The sequence below is a fragment of the Acomys minous genome, assembly GCF_964271855.1.
Source record: "Acomys minous genome assembly, chromosome: 20".
NCBI lineage: Eukaryota > Metazoa > Chordata > Mammalia > Rodentia > Muridae > Acomys > Acomys minous.
The window spans coordinates 13,705,412-13,719,861 of NC_140502.1; the positions used below are offsets into that span (position 1 = coordinate 13,705,412).

The following is a 14,450-nucleotide window of genomic DNA, read 5'->3' on the forward strand; positions in this document are numbered from 1 at the left end:
CCCATACTAAAGGGTAACTCCATTAAACTTCTTATTATATATATATATATATATTTTATGAAGCATCTATGCCCGTAGGTTTCAATGTGGCTTCTTCAAAGGAACAGATGTTACTTTAAAAGACGGTAATTACCCCTCTACATAATCCCTTCTCCCTCCAGGTTATTTTTTAATTTGTTCAATTTACAACCCAACTGTAGCCTCCTCACTCATCGCCTCCAAGTCCCACCCTCACTCCCTCAAACCTCCTTTTATCCTCCCCGAGTCATCAGAAAGAGAGAACCCTCCTCCTCTAACATCTGACCTCAGCCTATCAAGTCTCATGGAACCTCCGTGTATCATCTTCCTCTGTGCCCTGGAAAGGCCACTACCCACCAGTGGGAAGTGAACAAAGTGTAGGGACCAGAGCCCATGTCATAAGTAGTCCCTACTCCTCATACTATGGGACCCACAAGGATATTGTGACACCTATCTACTACACATGATCAGAGGGGGTCTAGGTCTTCACCACTCATGGTCACTGATTTGTGCATCAGTCTCTGCAGCACCCCCATCCTTTGCCCAGATTTGTTGGCTCCACTGGTCTCCTGACTCCTCACAGTCCTTTTCCCCAACTCTTCCATATGATTCCCTGTACTCTACCAAGAAGAGACTTGATACCCTATGAACATGTACAGGGGGAGGAGGTCCCCCTCAGTCACATTCATAGGGGAGGGGAGTAAAGGGAAAATGGAAGGGAGAGAGGAATGGGAGGATACAAGGGATGGGATAACAATTGAGATAAAATATGAATAAATTAATAAAATACATTTTTAAAAAAGGCTCCCTGTGCTCCATCCTGAAATTTGCCTGTGAGTCTCTGCATCTGCTTGGATCCCCTGCTGAGTAGAATCTTTCAGAGGACCCCTATGGTAGGCTCCTGTCTTGTTCCTTCTCTTCGACTGCTCCCGCTGTCTATTCGATTCGTCCTTCTGGATTATAATTAAGCATTCTCTCTTTTGGTCCTAACAATTTTAATAAGCCCTTCCGCTGTGAAATGACTTTCTTCCTAATGTTTCATGTTACCCAACCTTTGTTTTTTTAAAGAGAATTAGGTAGTTATATTACTTGAAGGTCTTTTGTTTGTGTCTACAGAAGTCAAACTTGTTTTTCTTCCCACATGTCCCACAGCCTTGTGGGACTCTATATTGTGAGAGACTTTTTCATTGCTTGTTTAAAAGTCCAAGCTGTACATGGGCAGAATATTCCCTGATTTTCGTAGTTGACTGAATTGGGTCATTGTTAAGGCCCCCACCTGCATACTAATCAAAATTTCTCCCCCACTAAATTCATGGTCAGATCTTTCACCATGTTCTCATTCTCCTCACTGTGTGGTACTCCCGTTGGTTCCAAGATTTATTATTTTGAGAACAGCTTTTGGGCACAATGCTAGCTTATCTCCTTATTTGTTGGCATCCTATGCCAGGAGGAAATGACAGCCAATGCTTCTATCTCATGTTATTTTTTTGTCCTTTCCCTGAGAAGTCAGAGGATAATGCAGAGGAATAGCAATGACTTGTCGGGTTTCACCTTTTACATATCTACTTTATTTGGAGTTCTTTAATAACCATATCCCCCCTTCAACCCACCTACCCTAGACACGAGAGAAAAGAGGTTAATGAGGACAGGAGAAGTAGACACTTCTAGAACCAGTTCCTTGGGTGGATTCCATGCTTCGCTGTCAGGATTCCAGCAGACACGTTAACAGCAAGCCAGCAATTCAGCAGAAATGACTGCAACTGCCGCAGCCAGAACCCGGAGAAGTAGTTGGAACCTAGAACCTCAAAGGGTTCTCTGGAGTGTTTCCCTCTCTTAGGAGCATCTTGAAGTGGAGTGATGAACAGCCAAATGATGCAAAAACTAAATAGCCAAGCCTCTAGTGTTGGGCTTATATATATATATATATATATATATATATATATATATATATATATATATATATATATATATATATATATATATCCTTTCAGAGTTTGTACTAGGATGTTTATCAGCTGGCAAAGACCATGTCCCTGGAGAAGCAGTTCCTCTTCCAGCAGACAAACACCATGTGTCCTCTCCAGTCTGTTTCCAGTGAACTAACATTGTACACCCTCACACAAGACTGTTTTACATCCCACACTTGGGATCAAAACAAAAACATATTCACATACACTACAATGACTTGTCTTTTTCTCATCATAATTGTACATTTCTATTGTATTGGAAATTCCTATTATAATTTATGCCTACAATGGTGAATTCCTTCTTGGTAGACAACTCATCCTACTTTGCCCACAACAAAGACCATGTAATTGCTGTAACAGATAGCTTATGAACCTATCTAATACATATACCTGCGTGATCATGACATAATCTCCAGGCCATCCATAGTGTAAAGGACAGGACATCCTTATATTCATATTGGGGCTCATTCATCAAAAAGGCTTACAATTTTTTATTAAGTATTTTTTACATATACACTTATATTATTATACATATATACAACAAACTACCTACAGCAAGAAGTGGCATGAAACAATCAGGAATTATATATATATATATATATATATATATATATATATATATATATATATATATATATATATATTGTGTGTGTGTGTGTGTGTGTGTGTGTGTGTGTGTGTTACATTCATAGTGGTTTTGGCTATTTGTATTTAGCAACCTTGAAGAACATATCTTTCCTATCTTGGTGAGTCTAAAATTCTGAATGAAAATCAATATCTACCATATCTCATTAATATCAACTTAAAACATCTATCTAGACCTAAAAACATCTTAATCCCTAAACAACTAAGCATAATTGTAAAACTACACTATCTTGTCTTCAACTCCATCAGACACTTGAGAAGGAATAAAATTAATTACCTGAATATATAGGGAGTGCAGGTTAGCAGCTTCCCAAATGAGAAAAGAGCTGAGATGGTTTGCTACCTGAGTAGTCACCCCAATTTCTCTATAATGTTAGAGCATCATCTTCAGCCTTCTGGCCCAGTATAACTGACAGACACATTTGTGAGGCAGGAACTATTGAGGACTTGCTTACCCTGTCTCGGCAGAGTTTGGCCATCAACTCTGCCTGCATCCAAGCTTGTCCATTTTTAAGCAGAACTCTGACTGTGGTAGAAAAAAAGGACATTTTGCCCAGTGATTTGTGTGCCACATTTGAAACCATCTCCATAAGTAGGTAAGGTATCTGTGAAATAATAAAAACAACTTTAAATGTCATATTTTGTATGTTTCTGAGGTTTTTTTGAAGACTTTATCTATTTTACCCTATCTATCTACAGAATTATATCTATGTTACATCTAGAATGTATATTCTTGTGATAAAATAATTACTAGTATATTTTTATCACAAGGAAAGTCTTTTGTTAAAGATTAAGTAGAAAATTTAGTCAATATAGCATCCATGGCATGACCATGAGGTCATGAGTTAAGATTCTATGCAGCATCTATGGGACATCTGGGCATGATGGAAGCCACTAGCAGTCCTAGGGCAAAGAAATCAGAGACAAGAGTTGTCACTTTGATCAAGCGATGATATCCTTATCTATATAAAAGCTTTTAAGCTTCATGGGGGCCTATTTATTAATTGCTTGTCTTAGTATCTGTACTATCAGTGTCCTGCCAGAAACATATTTCTTAGGCCAGTGAATTCAAGCATATTTTTTCAGGAGCTCTCAAGAGCCATATATATTCACGCCTTGTCAGAAGCCATTGAGGAAAAAAAAGGGGTTCATTCAGTAGAAAACACATTTCATTACCTGTAATAGTCTTGTTTCCAATCTCAACCACAAAGCTCTTTTATCTACCCATCTAAGTCTCAAGTTGCTAATTACTCATGTCTTTTTGTAAAAGGAAAAATATTCTTACCTATGTTCTCTGTAATGCAACAGCAGGCAGTGTGTGGCTTACAGTCTATCAAGTTTTGGGTGGAAATTGGGACCCTGGTTTATAGAATTATTCCCCCCATGGTCCGTCCCCCTTTTCCATCACATGAGTGGTACTTCGACTCTGCATCTACAGCATCATCTACATAAAGGATTAAGGAAAACTTTTCAACAACTCTTCTTCAGTTACTTGTCAACAAACACATTTACAAAATACATGAACTTATCCAAAGAAACGATCAATACTGTGAGGAAGGGAACTTATCTGTGAGTTTTGGAATACTTAAAATATCACAGGGAACACTTCCAAATCCCTGTGCTAGGAAAAGGAAGTCAGTTTTATGGCGACTCTTTCTGGATGTGAAACAAACTGAGAGTGCTTTCTCAACACCTAACACCAGGGGAGATTTTGTAACGCTAAAGAACACCTTCAATAATGGGCCTGGAGGAGGAGAGATGTAATGGGTCATCTCTGCTTCTTGGTTGAAGCTACATTTTCTAAAATATTATTCATGTTTTGTGTACACCCGTTGTTCATTTTCAAGCTTTAGAGTATGCCGTTTCATGTGCATAAATCAAAATTTACAGACCCTGGTGGCTTCTTGTTGTGATTTTTATGCTCTAAATGTCCTTCTAAATGGCTCACAGTGTACACATTGGTTTGCTGGTCCATATTTCAGAAAAAAAGTGCTTAATATTGGGGTGTTGCTTTTCCAAAATAATGATTTTTTAAAAGGAATTAAATTAATTTGCATTCAAAGGATAAAGGGTTGAGGGTTTCCATTCATAGGTAAGATGATATAATTTTATAAATATAAGGTTTTTTAAAATTTTGTCAGTTTGTGGCACACGTACATTTATATTTTGGTTAAATGCACATTTTGTTGAAGATACAAATATATAGTGTATTGCCATGTTTAGAAGCATTTTTAGATGCCATGTTGTCAAAGGCTGGGCTTCTGATGGATAACCATAAACATCACCTTGAATGAGTTTAAAATCTGAGCAGTTGCAGTAAGAGTAAGTGCATCTTCTCCTATTGAGGCTACAGGTTGTATCACAGTAGGAGGAAACAGATCCAAGGGCAAAGTCAGCGACAGCCCCTGATCCTGGTATTAAGAGTCCTTACATGATAACCAAGCTGCCCAACTGTCACATATGTGCAGAAGTCCAAGTTCAATCCCATGCACGCTCCCTGGTTGTCAGTTCAGTCTTTGTGAGCCTCTTTGGGGCCAGATTAGTTCATTCCTGTTTTTGCCTCGACTGCTCTGGCTGAAAAAAAAAATCCTTTCTTCTCCTCTTCTTCAGGATTCCCTAATATCTGGCCGTTGATCTCTGTATCTGTTTCCACCAGTTGCCAAGTAAAGTCCCTCTGCTGATGATTATGCTAGGTTCCTGTCTGCAAGTATAGCAGAATGTCATTTACAGGGTCAGGGGTGGTCCTCTCATGGCAGAGGTCTCAATCTGGACCAGTCATTGGATTGCTATTCCCTCAATCACTGTAACATATTTGTTCCTGCACATCTCGTAGGCAAGTTAAGTTATAGGTGGAAGGTTTCTTTTCTCTCTCTCTCTCTTTTTTTTTTTTTTTTTTGATTATTTGTTCCTTTATTTTGGTGGTGTTTTTGTTTGTTGTGTTTTGTTGTTTCTTTTTGTTGTTGGCTTGGTTTTTGTTGTTGTTGTTGTTTTGTTTTTTGTTGTTGTTGTTTTGTTTTTTTGTTTTTGTTTTGGTCTGGGTTGGTGTCCCAATTCCTCCACTGGAATGTTTACAAGGTTTCAGGAGATGGCCAGTTCAGACTACATATTTGCATTTGCTAGGAGTCTTATCTAGGGTCACCCTCACAGATTCCTGAGACTCTACATAGCCCTAGGTTTCTAGGTTGTCCCAGAGATATCCTCCCTCACCCACTTCTAATGATCTCTCCCATTACTCTCTCTGTAGATCTTCCACCAGCCTGAGCCCTCCTGTGCCCATCCTCACTCCATCTCCCATCCAATACCCTCCCCCTTTCCACCCACAATGTCTTTTCTATTTCCCCTTCTCAGTGAAATCCATGTATTCCCCTTCAGCCCTCCTTGTTACTTAGTTTCTTTGGATTGTGGTATAGTTATCCTTTACTTAATTGCTAATATCCATTTAAAAGGGAGTACCTATATGTTTGTCTTTCTGGGTCTGTGTTACCTCACTCAGAATGGTCTTTTCTAGTTCTATCCATTTTCTGGGAAGTTTCATAATGTCATTGTTTTTAATACGTGAGTAATACTCCACGGAGTAAATTTACCACATTTTCTTTAACCATTCTTTTGTTGAGGGATATATAGGTTGTTTCCATGTTCTGGCTATTAGAAATAAAATTTCTGAGGACTTTCCAAGATAGTGCCACCCAGAGCATACCATATTTGAACAGACAATCAGAGATTGTGGACCAACCTGTGGAGTTACCTGGCTGCTGACTCCAAATTGCCAATATCTGTGTTTCCCAGACAATAGGAGGCATTCTGGGAGATGGGACTCCCAGTTCCATATGCCCCATGGACATCTCCCTGGTCCAAGAGGCACACACAGTCCTAAGGTCATGGCACCCAGTGAATTCTGCACAGTCAAACACAACTCCCGAGTTCCAGAAATGCACAGCTCCAGCATCCGGAACCCAGACCCCTCCTCCCCCCACCAAAGACAACTCTTAGATACTAGGGAAATGTTTCCGGCCTCCAGTCCTACTGGTTCTAATGGTACACTTCTAGAGACCTGCTGGATAACAGGAACATACAAGGTCTCCATTCCAAGATTGCAGTGTCAGGCCACGTCTGGAAGAGGAACACAGTTTCTGCTAGGTGAGCAAGGCCCAGCTCTGCTGACTCTGAAATTCCAGCATCCTTTTGTGCCCACCCCCCACCCCCACCACAGAAAGGAAAGGATTCTGGCTGTTAGGCAAGCACAGTACCACCTCAGACCTTCTAGCTATCTGAAGACTATTCCAGATTCCAGAGGATGTGTGGATCCAGCCTAGGGTTCACGGCTTTACTAGCTGACTTGGGGAGACCTTCAGGACCTCACTAGATCACCCAGGTTAGAAGCTCACACCCCAATTCCCTGCCCGTAGGCCCAACTGGGACACAACCAGCAAAGCAGAGCTGTAGGCTACAGAAAGAGATTCAGCCCTGAGCCCACAGTCTAGGGCTCCTCCTGCATGTCTGATAAAACCATCAGGTTTCAGGAGAAACTAGCCAATTCACGGGACAACAGGATGGTTAAAGGCCAGCATAAGAACACAATCAACAAAGGCCAGGGAAATATGACCATAAGTTCTGGATATCCTAACACAGCTGAAACATAGGAAGACTACCTTAAAACTCTGCTTATAAAGACAGTATAGAATTTAAAGAGAAAACAAATAAGTCTCTCACAGAAGTACAGGAAAATACACTCAAACAAATAAAGCCCTTTAAAGGGGAGGTGAATACATTACTTAAAATACTACAGTAAAATACAATCAAACAAAAGGAATCCTTAAGGAGGAATTAAATAAATCACTTAAAGAAAGACAGAAGAACACAATCAAAGAGGTGAAGGAAATGAGTAAATTGGTTCAAGACCTAAAAATGGAAGTAGAATCCACCTAATATCTAATAAAATAAGCCTTCAAACAAAATTCATAAAAAGAGATGGAGAAGGACACTTTACTCTTATCAAAGAAAAAAATCCACCAAGAGGACACCTCAATCCAGAATATATATGCCTACAAATACATCCACAACCACATTTTTATAAGAGACACCATTAAAGCTTGGATCATGCATCAGTCCCCACACATTAATAGTGGGAGACTTCAGGCACCCCACTCTCACAAAATGGACAGATTATTAAGACAGAAAATAAATGGAGAAATAAGGCAACTAACAGATGTCATGAATCAAATGAACTTAATAAAGGTCTACAGAAAGTTTCACCCAAACACAAAAGGATAGACTTTCTTCTCAGCTCTGCACAGAATCTTCTCTGCTGCTCCGGAAGACCAGATCCAGGAATGGCGAAGAGGAGAGAAGAGAGGTGGAAACTGCAGGAGGGAGAATTGAGCAGGTGGTGAACAGCTGGTTAAGGGAAAACCAGCCACTGGTTGAACAACTAGCTAGAGGAACTAGTTGTTGAGGCGAGGTTGAGGAATGGAGGAAAAGGAAATAGTTGGAGACTCAGGCGTATGGGGTACAAGCTGGAGGTCTCAAAGCCCGGGAGAACTTTTCTTCTGGCTCTCTATCTGTCTCTGTCTCTGCTGGGCTTGCTTGCTATCTCCCTATCTATTTATCTGTCTGTCTATCTATCTATCTATCTATCTATCTATCTATCTATCTATCTATCTGCTATTTATCTTGCTTGCTTGCTGCTGCCCATCTTTCTAATTTTCTTGCTTGCTGCTACCCATCTTGCTAATTTTCTTTCTGTTCCCCATCTATCTATCTCTCTTGCTGTACCCCATCTCACTGTAGCTTACTATCTCATGTCTGTTACTTGTTTTCCCTCTCTCCTTGGGCCACCCCCAGTATTTTATTGAAATGAAGTTCATTTTTTTTTCATTACAAATTACATCATGATGTTTTTTCCCAACTTTACAATCACTAAGGCAATCAAAAAAAATCAACAGAGTAACAAGGAAATACAAAAAGTTCTGTAACCTACAACAAAACATACAACAAAAATCAGTCAGTTTTCAAGCAATGGTCAGCATGACCTGATCAGATCATTATTTTTTACACAATACATGGGAAAGTTTAATTATAAATTTCCCCAGGCTAAAGCCAATGTGTTTAAAAGACGGTCATAGTAACATAGCTTGAGATAGATATTCTCTTTTTTAAAATATATTTTATTAATTTATTCATATTACATCTTAATTCTTATCCCATCTCTTGTATCCTCCCATTCTTCCCTCACTTCCATTTTCCCCTTACTCCCTTCCGCTATGACAATGACTGAGGGGGATTACCTCCCCCTGTATATGCTCATAGGGTATCAAGTCTTTTCTTGGTAGCCTGCTATCCTTCGTCAGAGTGCCGCCAGGCCTCCCCATCCAGGGGACGTGGTCAAATATTCTCTAAAGAAAAACCTTGACCTCCTTCCAGTCCCAGACCAACAGGTGTGCTATCCACGCCTAGGCTTATTGCCAAGGGAACCCTCTATTGTAAAGCGTAATGTTCCAAGTCCATCTTCTATTGCTTTCAACACAAATTCTAAGGAAACGTTTCTACAGGTAATAGTATCTATCCAGGTACTGTTATGTGAAGGTCTTAACTTTATTTTGTGCAGTTTCTGCTTGGGTGCTCACAGTCAGAGAAAAAAAACAAAACAAAACAAAACAAAACTCTATCATTGTATCAAGCCTTTGGCCAGATGCCCTCTTTCAACATTTTTTGTGGGAAAAAGTTTTCACTGTATGAATTTTGCAGTGGACCCTCTGTTCCGTGGCGGGGGGGGGGGTCTATGCTCTTTCCCATATTCGGAGGAGCACAGGGTGTTCGAAGTTTGTGTCTTCTGACCCGGGGGACTGTCCAGCTGCAATGGGGAGGGCGGGGAACTTGTTGATCCTGATTAACAAATCAGTCCGTTTCACAGCCTCAGTTCCTCTGCCTTCTAGACACTGTCCACACTATGTGCACCATCTTGTCCTCCTCTCCATAAAATTGTAAAACAAATATTTATCTATGCCATTTCCAGGAATGGCATGATAAGTCCTTGAGGAATTTGTGGCCAAAGATCTATAGGTCATGCACAGTTGATGTCCTAGCTGGAGACATTTTCATGTTCCAGTCAGTCTCAGAGCTGTTCCTATGGGGAAGGGTCGGCAGAACTATGCTACCTGCTTGCTCTGCCGTTTGAATGTCGAAGGCTCCTTTTTAAATAGGCCTGTGTTATTTTGACCTCTCTCAAAGGGGATGCATATTACCATTAGCATGTTGAAATCAAAGCAAGGTTATATAGATCTAAATAGGCTCTTTTGGGCTCTCAGGCACATGCTGTATTATGCCAACCCACTACCTGTCTCCTGTCAGAAGGCCTCGTATTTAAAAAGATAAGCCTATTGCCATGAGCAATAGAAAAGGCATATGTTTTAAATAAACATCATATAAACTCTTGTTTTACTTTTAGAGTTTATGCATACCCTACGCATCTGGTACCTGGGTTTTACACTGTTTGTTCTCTTTTTGTCCCACCCTTTTTTTTCCATACGGAATAGATGTTTCTGTCTTTTAAATATATGAATTGTAGCCTTTGAGTTTTTGAGACCTAACTAACTTTGCCAATTATATGGTGCCCTGTGTCTCTCTGTATCAGGTGTGGCCACCACTTTTCCCCCATGAAAACGTCTCATGTTTAAATGGATAAGCTGGCTGCCAGATGAGTGTGATACCTCAACTCAGTCAGCATTCAAAATCTTATCAATATGGGAGGCATGAGGCTTGCATATTGGTCTCCCTGCCTATCCTTGGGTCCTTACATTGACCAACAGAATGTATCTCCAAGGCCAAAATGCCCTTTGGCACCAGTTCTACTGTGAACGCCCTACTTTCTAAGGAGATTGGCTGGCCTTTTTAGATCAGTGTGACATGATTTCTCCTTACATAAACCTAAGATTGCTGTGTACCCATCTTTTAGATCAGTAAGGCCATATCCATTATTATGAAAAAAGAACTTACATAGTAACTTTAAGGAAAAAAAATTGTCATTTTGAATCACAGACTGTCTCTGCAAGTGGTTTATCAGCAGGGAATTCCCACCCTGGCTTTATTGTGAAATCAGGCTGACCCAGAACTCAGAGATCTGCCTCTCAACTCCATATCATTGTAACTCTAAACCTTCAGACAAAAATCGGGCAAAGAACCCCCCCCCAAAAAAAAATCTAATTTTTGGGTCAGTTGTGCCAATTTAGGCTTCAGTGAGCAAAGTGCTGTCCATCAATTTTTGGTTGTTGTTAAAGCATATAGGCAGAATCCTTCACAGAAATAGCTGACAAGCACCTTGCAGCTAGAGAGCCTTGAGCTCCGTCTGTGATCAACTTTCCGTTCTCTGTTGGGAAGAGTTCTATTTCATCTTCTTGATTTCTCTCTTCCTTTTTTTAAATGTCTGTCTTATTCTGATTTTTCCCAAAAAGGATATACAAAACTACAATTGTCATTGAAAAATTATTTGCATGCTAAGAGACACAAACTCAAAGGGAATCAATCTGGAAGCACCCTGTCACTGTATCGTCCTCCGTTTTCAACATGGAAAATAATCTTCTTTAATTTCAAAACCTTTCCCTAAGGACATTACTTTCTTAGACACAGCTTACCTTCTAATCCGTCCAAGTTCACGGGCTTGAGGCTTTTCAGTCTGTCTTTGGCTCCTGCGTCCAAAGAGAGTATTTTTTGTTGTTTTTTGTTTTTTGTTTTTGTGTTTTTTCCCCTTCTCAAGGGATCCTGACCTTCCCCAACTCTGGGAAGTTATTGGGTCCACAAAGTGTATACTCATCTGAACTGCAGGAGCCAGGCCTTCCAAGAATCCCTTCTCAAAGCTTCTCTCTTGCCTAGAAAGTCTGCCTTTGAGAAACTTCCTTGTGTTAAAGAGCCACCACTTTCTTTACTTAAAGACACTGCCTGTCTGGAGTGTGTGTGTATCAGCTTTTGTTTTTGTGCAGCCCAGTGAAGGCCTTGCCATTCTGCCGTGGGCCTGCCTACTCAGGAAGTTAGAAGCTCCTGCCTTAGAAATTGTGGTTCCTCTCTTTTCGACAAGAACTAAGAAACTGCTCTGCAGTTTTTATTTTCTATATAAGTTCAGCATAGATTCCTGTAAATTCTGCCCATGTTGGTATGCCATTTGCTGGGGTTATTTTTTTTATAAAAAACTGTTTTAAAAAAAACACAGTATTTTTATAACACTGTGATTGTCTCTCTTAGCTTATTTTCTTAACCCCGGCTGTCACACAAATAATTGAGACTCTTTTATATTACAAGGCGTCACAGCACAACCTTGGAGCAGTTTAAGTCAGCTCTTAACCCTCAGTTACTTTGTATTACAACCAGCAAACACATCTCAGTGGTACTTACCTGTTGTTGCTTTTCTCTGCTCCAGCTCCTCCCTCCTGATCTTCCTTGGCCCTCTCCCAGTGGCTGAATCTCCTGGCTGACTCCCTAACCCCTCCTCCTCCCTTGGCTGGCAGGAAGTCCAGCCCTACTCCCTCCCCTGCTCATCAATTGGTTGTAACCTGCTTTATTGACATAACAAGGGGACAACAGGAGAGCAGAGTTTACACGCTATTTAGACAAGAAATCATAATTTAAGCTACACAATAACCTTATTATGCCCTACAGCGTTCTTATAGAACGCAGGACTATCAGCCTAGGGACGGCATCGCCTACAATGTGCTGGTCCCTTGCCTCTTGGTCACTAAATGGGAAAATGCCTTGAAGCTGGATCTCATGGAAGCATCTCCTCAAATGTGGCTCCTTCCTTTCTGACGGCTCTAGCGTGTATCAACTTGACACGCAACACCAGCCGGGAAGGTCATTGTTCTTAGTTTAAATAGCGGTTAGAGGAACATAGGGACGCATTTGAGAACCACCAGGGCATGAAACAATTTCATACGGTGTTACCTTTTCCACCAGCAGAGAAAAAAGTGCCTGGAGGCTGAGCTGTTACTACTGATGAGCACAATATAGGGGCAAAACATAGGGAAGCAGGTTTCTAAAATTGCAATGAGATTTATGATCCACAACTCTGGATTACGAAACAAGGCGGAGTACAGGAGCAAGATAGACGAGACGGAGTAGAAGGCGACAAAGGTGCACACAAGTGTCAGGATGGTTTGGATTGCCCTGGACTCGGGAGAGACTTTCAGGGGATTTCGGGCTCTGTGGATGTACTGTACCTGCCTCTTATGGCTGTAGAGGATGCCCACCATGAAGACACTGGCCCAAGACATGAGACACAAATACAGGCCATCAGTGAAACACAGGAAGAATATATACAGTGGGGTTGCAATGCCCCCCGAAACAAACCATGAGCAGTAGCCTATACTCAGTTTCCAGCTCTTGGTGGCATTCCTTCTAGGTCCAGTCGCTCTCATTGGTATCATGATGTTCACGAGCAGATGCAGAAGCCAGCTGAGTGAGCAGGAAGGACCCATGTACTTGATGGCTCTGTGTTTAAGCTTCATCCAACTCGTCCTACTGGAGGCCATCGTGGTTGCTTGGAAACAACTCAGAAGGCACGTGGCGTGCAGGGAAATCCCCCGGGATACACGATAAAGGTAAAGTATAAGTTTACACCCAACATCGTCTAGGAAATGTTTCATGCCGAACTCGGCCATTATCTGAGGAATTCTTCTAGAAATAAGAGACAAGAAGTTGGCAAGAGCCAAGTGCTTTACGATCAGGTTTTTAAGTACCAAACTCTTTCCAGTCGATCCTGGCATTAAATAATGAAACAGAACTGAGAAGTTGCCCAGGATCCCCACTGCAGTCTGAAAGACTAAGACTGTACCCATTGCCAAATTCTCTGATTTCATTTTCTCACTATTAGAGATGTTAACTATGTTAGGCTAAGCAGACCTGGAAGAGAAATGTACAATTCTGTACTACTTTCATTAAAGTAACTTAAATAAACAGATGATTTAATTCAGTGACAATAAACTTGCCAAAGAAGGCACTGAGTTCCATTCCCAAGAACACAAAAGGTCCTCATTCTCCTGAGTATAAATCTTTCTCAAAGAAAAATGTTTTATAAAAACATTTATTCATTCATATAAACATTTTCTTCTAGGTGATTTTGTTAATAAGGGCAATGCACATTTTTGTGATAGTTAATGATTGAGACATCCAAATAATATGAGTTTTAACATTTATTTCCATTATTCAAACTGCTTTCCTCCATTTATTTCAATTATTGAGGACTGCTGTGTCTATTTGAAGAATTATTATTGTCATCTCATTCCTTTTAACATAATGATGCCTAAGTTTTCCAGGGACTGTGAAAAAAAAACTGATTACAGGTGAAACAATCCATTGACAAAAAAACAAACAAACAAACAAACAAACAAACAAAAAACCAACCCACATATACTGGAAGTGTTCCAAATCAAGGTTCTAAAACAAGTCAATTTATCAGAAACAGGACCACAATGGTTACCAAAACCACAGTTGTCAAAGACTATTCTCCTGTCTACTCCCAGACAGCTTCATAAGGGGAAGTTACCAGTGGTTCTATTCGGCACAAGAACCACACCACACATACCCAGTCCGGAAAATTCCACAGAAATGGCACCAAGAAATCTTAAACATCCCTTACTCCAGGCTCAGGAAGCATGTTTCTGTCTATATATGATTTATGGATTTTCCTGAAGGTCAAATATTAAGATAAAAAAGACCAAGCCAAATCTCACACCCAGGTGGCAGGTCAAATCTTCAATCAAGTTCTGGCTCCAGACGTGTCACTAGAATGATCCATGGGTTCCATGAAAGTGTCAGTGTAGAGGCTGTGCACAGGTG

At 40.6% G+C, this 14,450-nt stretch overlaps 2 protein-coding genes across 2 annotated transcripts in view; one reads left to right on the plus strand and one right to left on the minus strand.

Annotated features, from left to right (window-relative positions):
* The window catches only part of LOC311591033 (cone-rod homeobox protein-like), a gene marked incomplete at both ends in the record, with an annotated part of 313,330 nt that overhangs the window by 8,251 nt on the left and 290,629 nt on the right, over positions 1-14,450 (plus strand). The gene's annotated exons all lie outside the window — the stretch shown is intronic.
* Positions 12,554-13,489, minus strand: LOC311591032 (vomeronasal type-1 receptor 4-like; the record flags this gene model as incomplete). The annotated part of the gene is made up of 1 exon (XM_084770399.1): positions 12,554-13,489. The coding sequence occupies exon 1, from the start codon at positions 13,469-13,471 to the stop codon at positions 12,554-12,556; it is 918 nt and encodes a 305-aa protein (XP_084626525.1). The 5' UTR covers positions 13,472-13,489.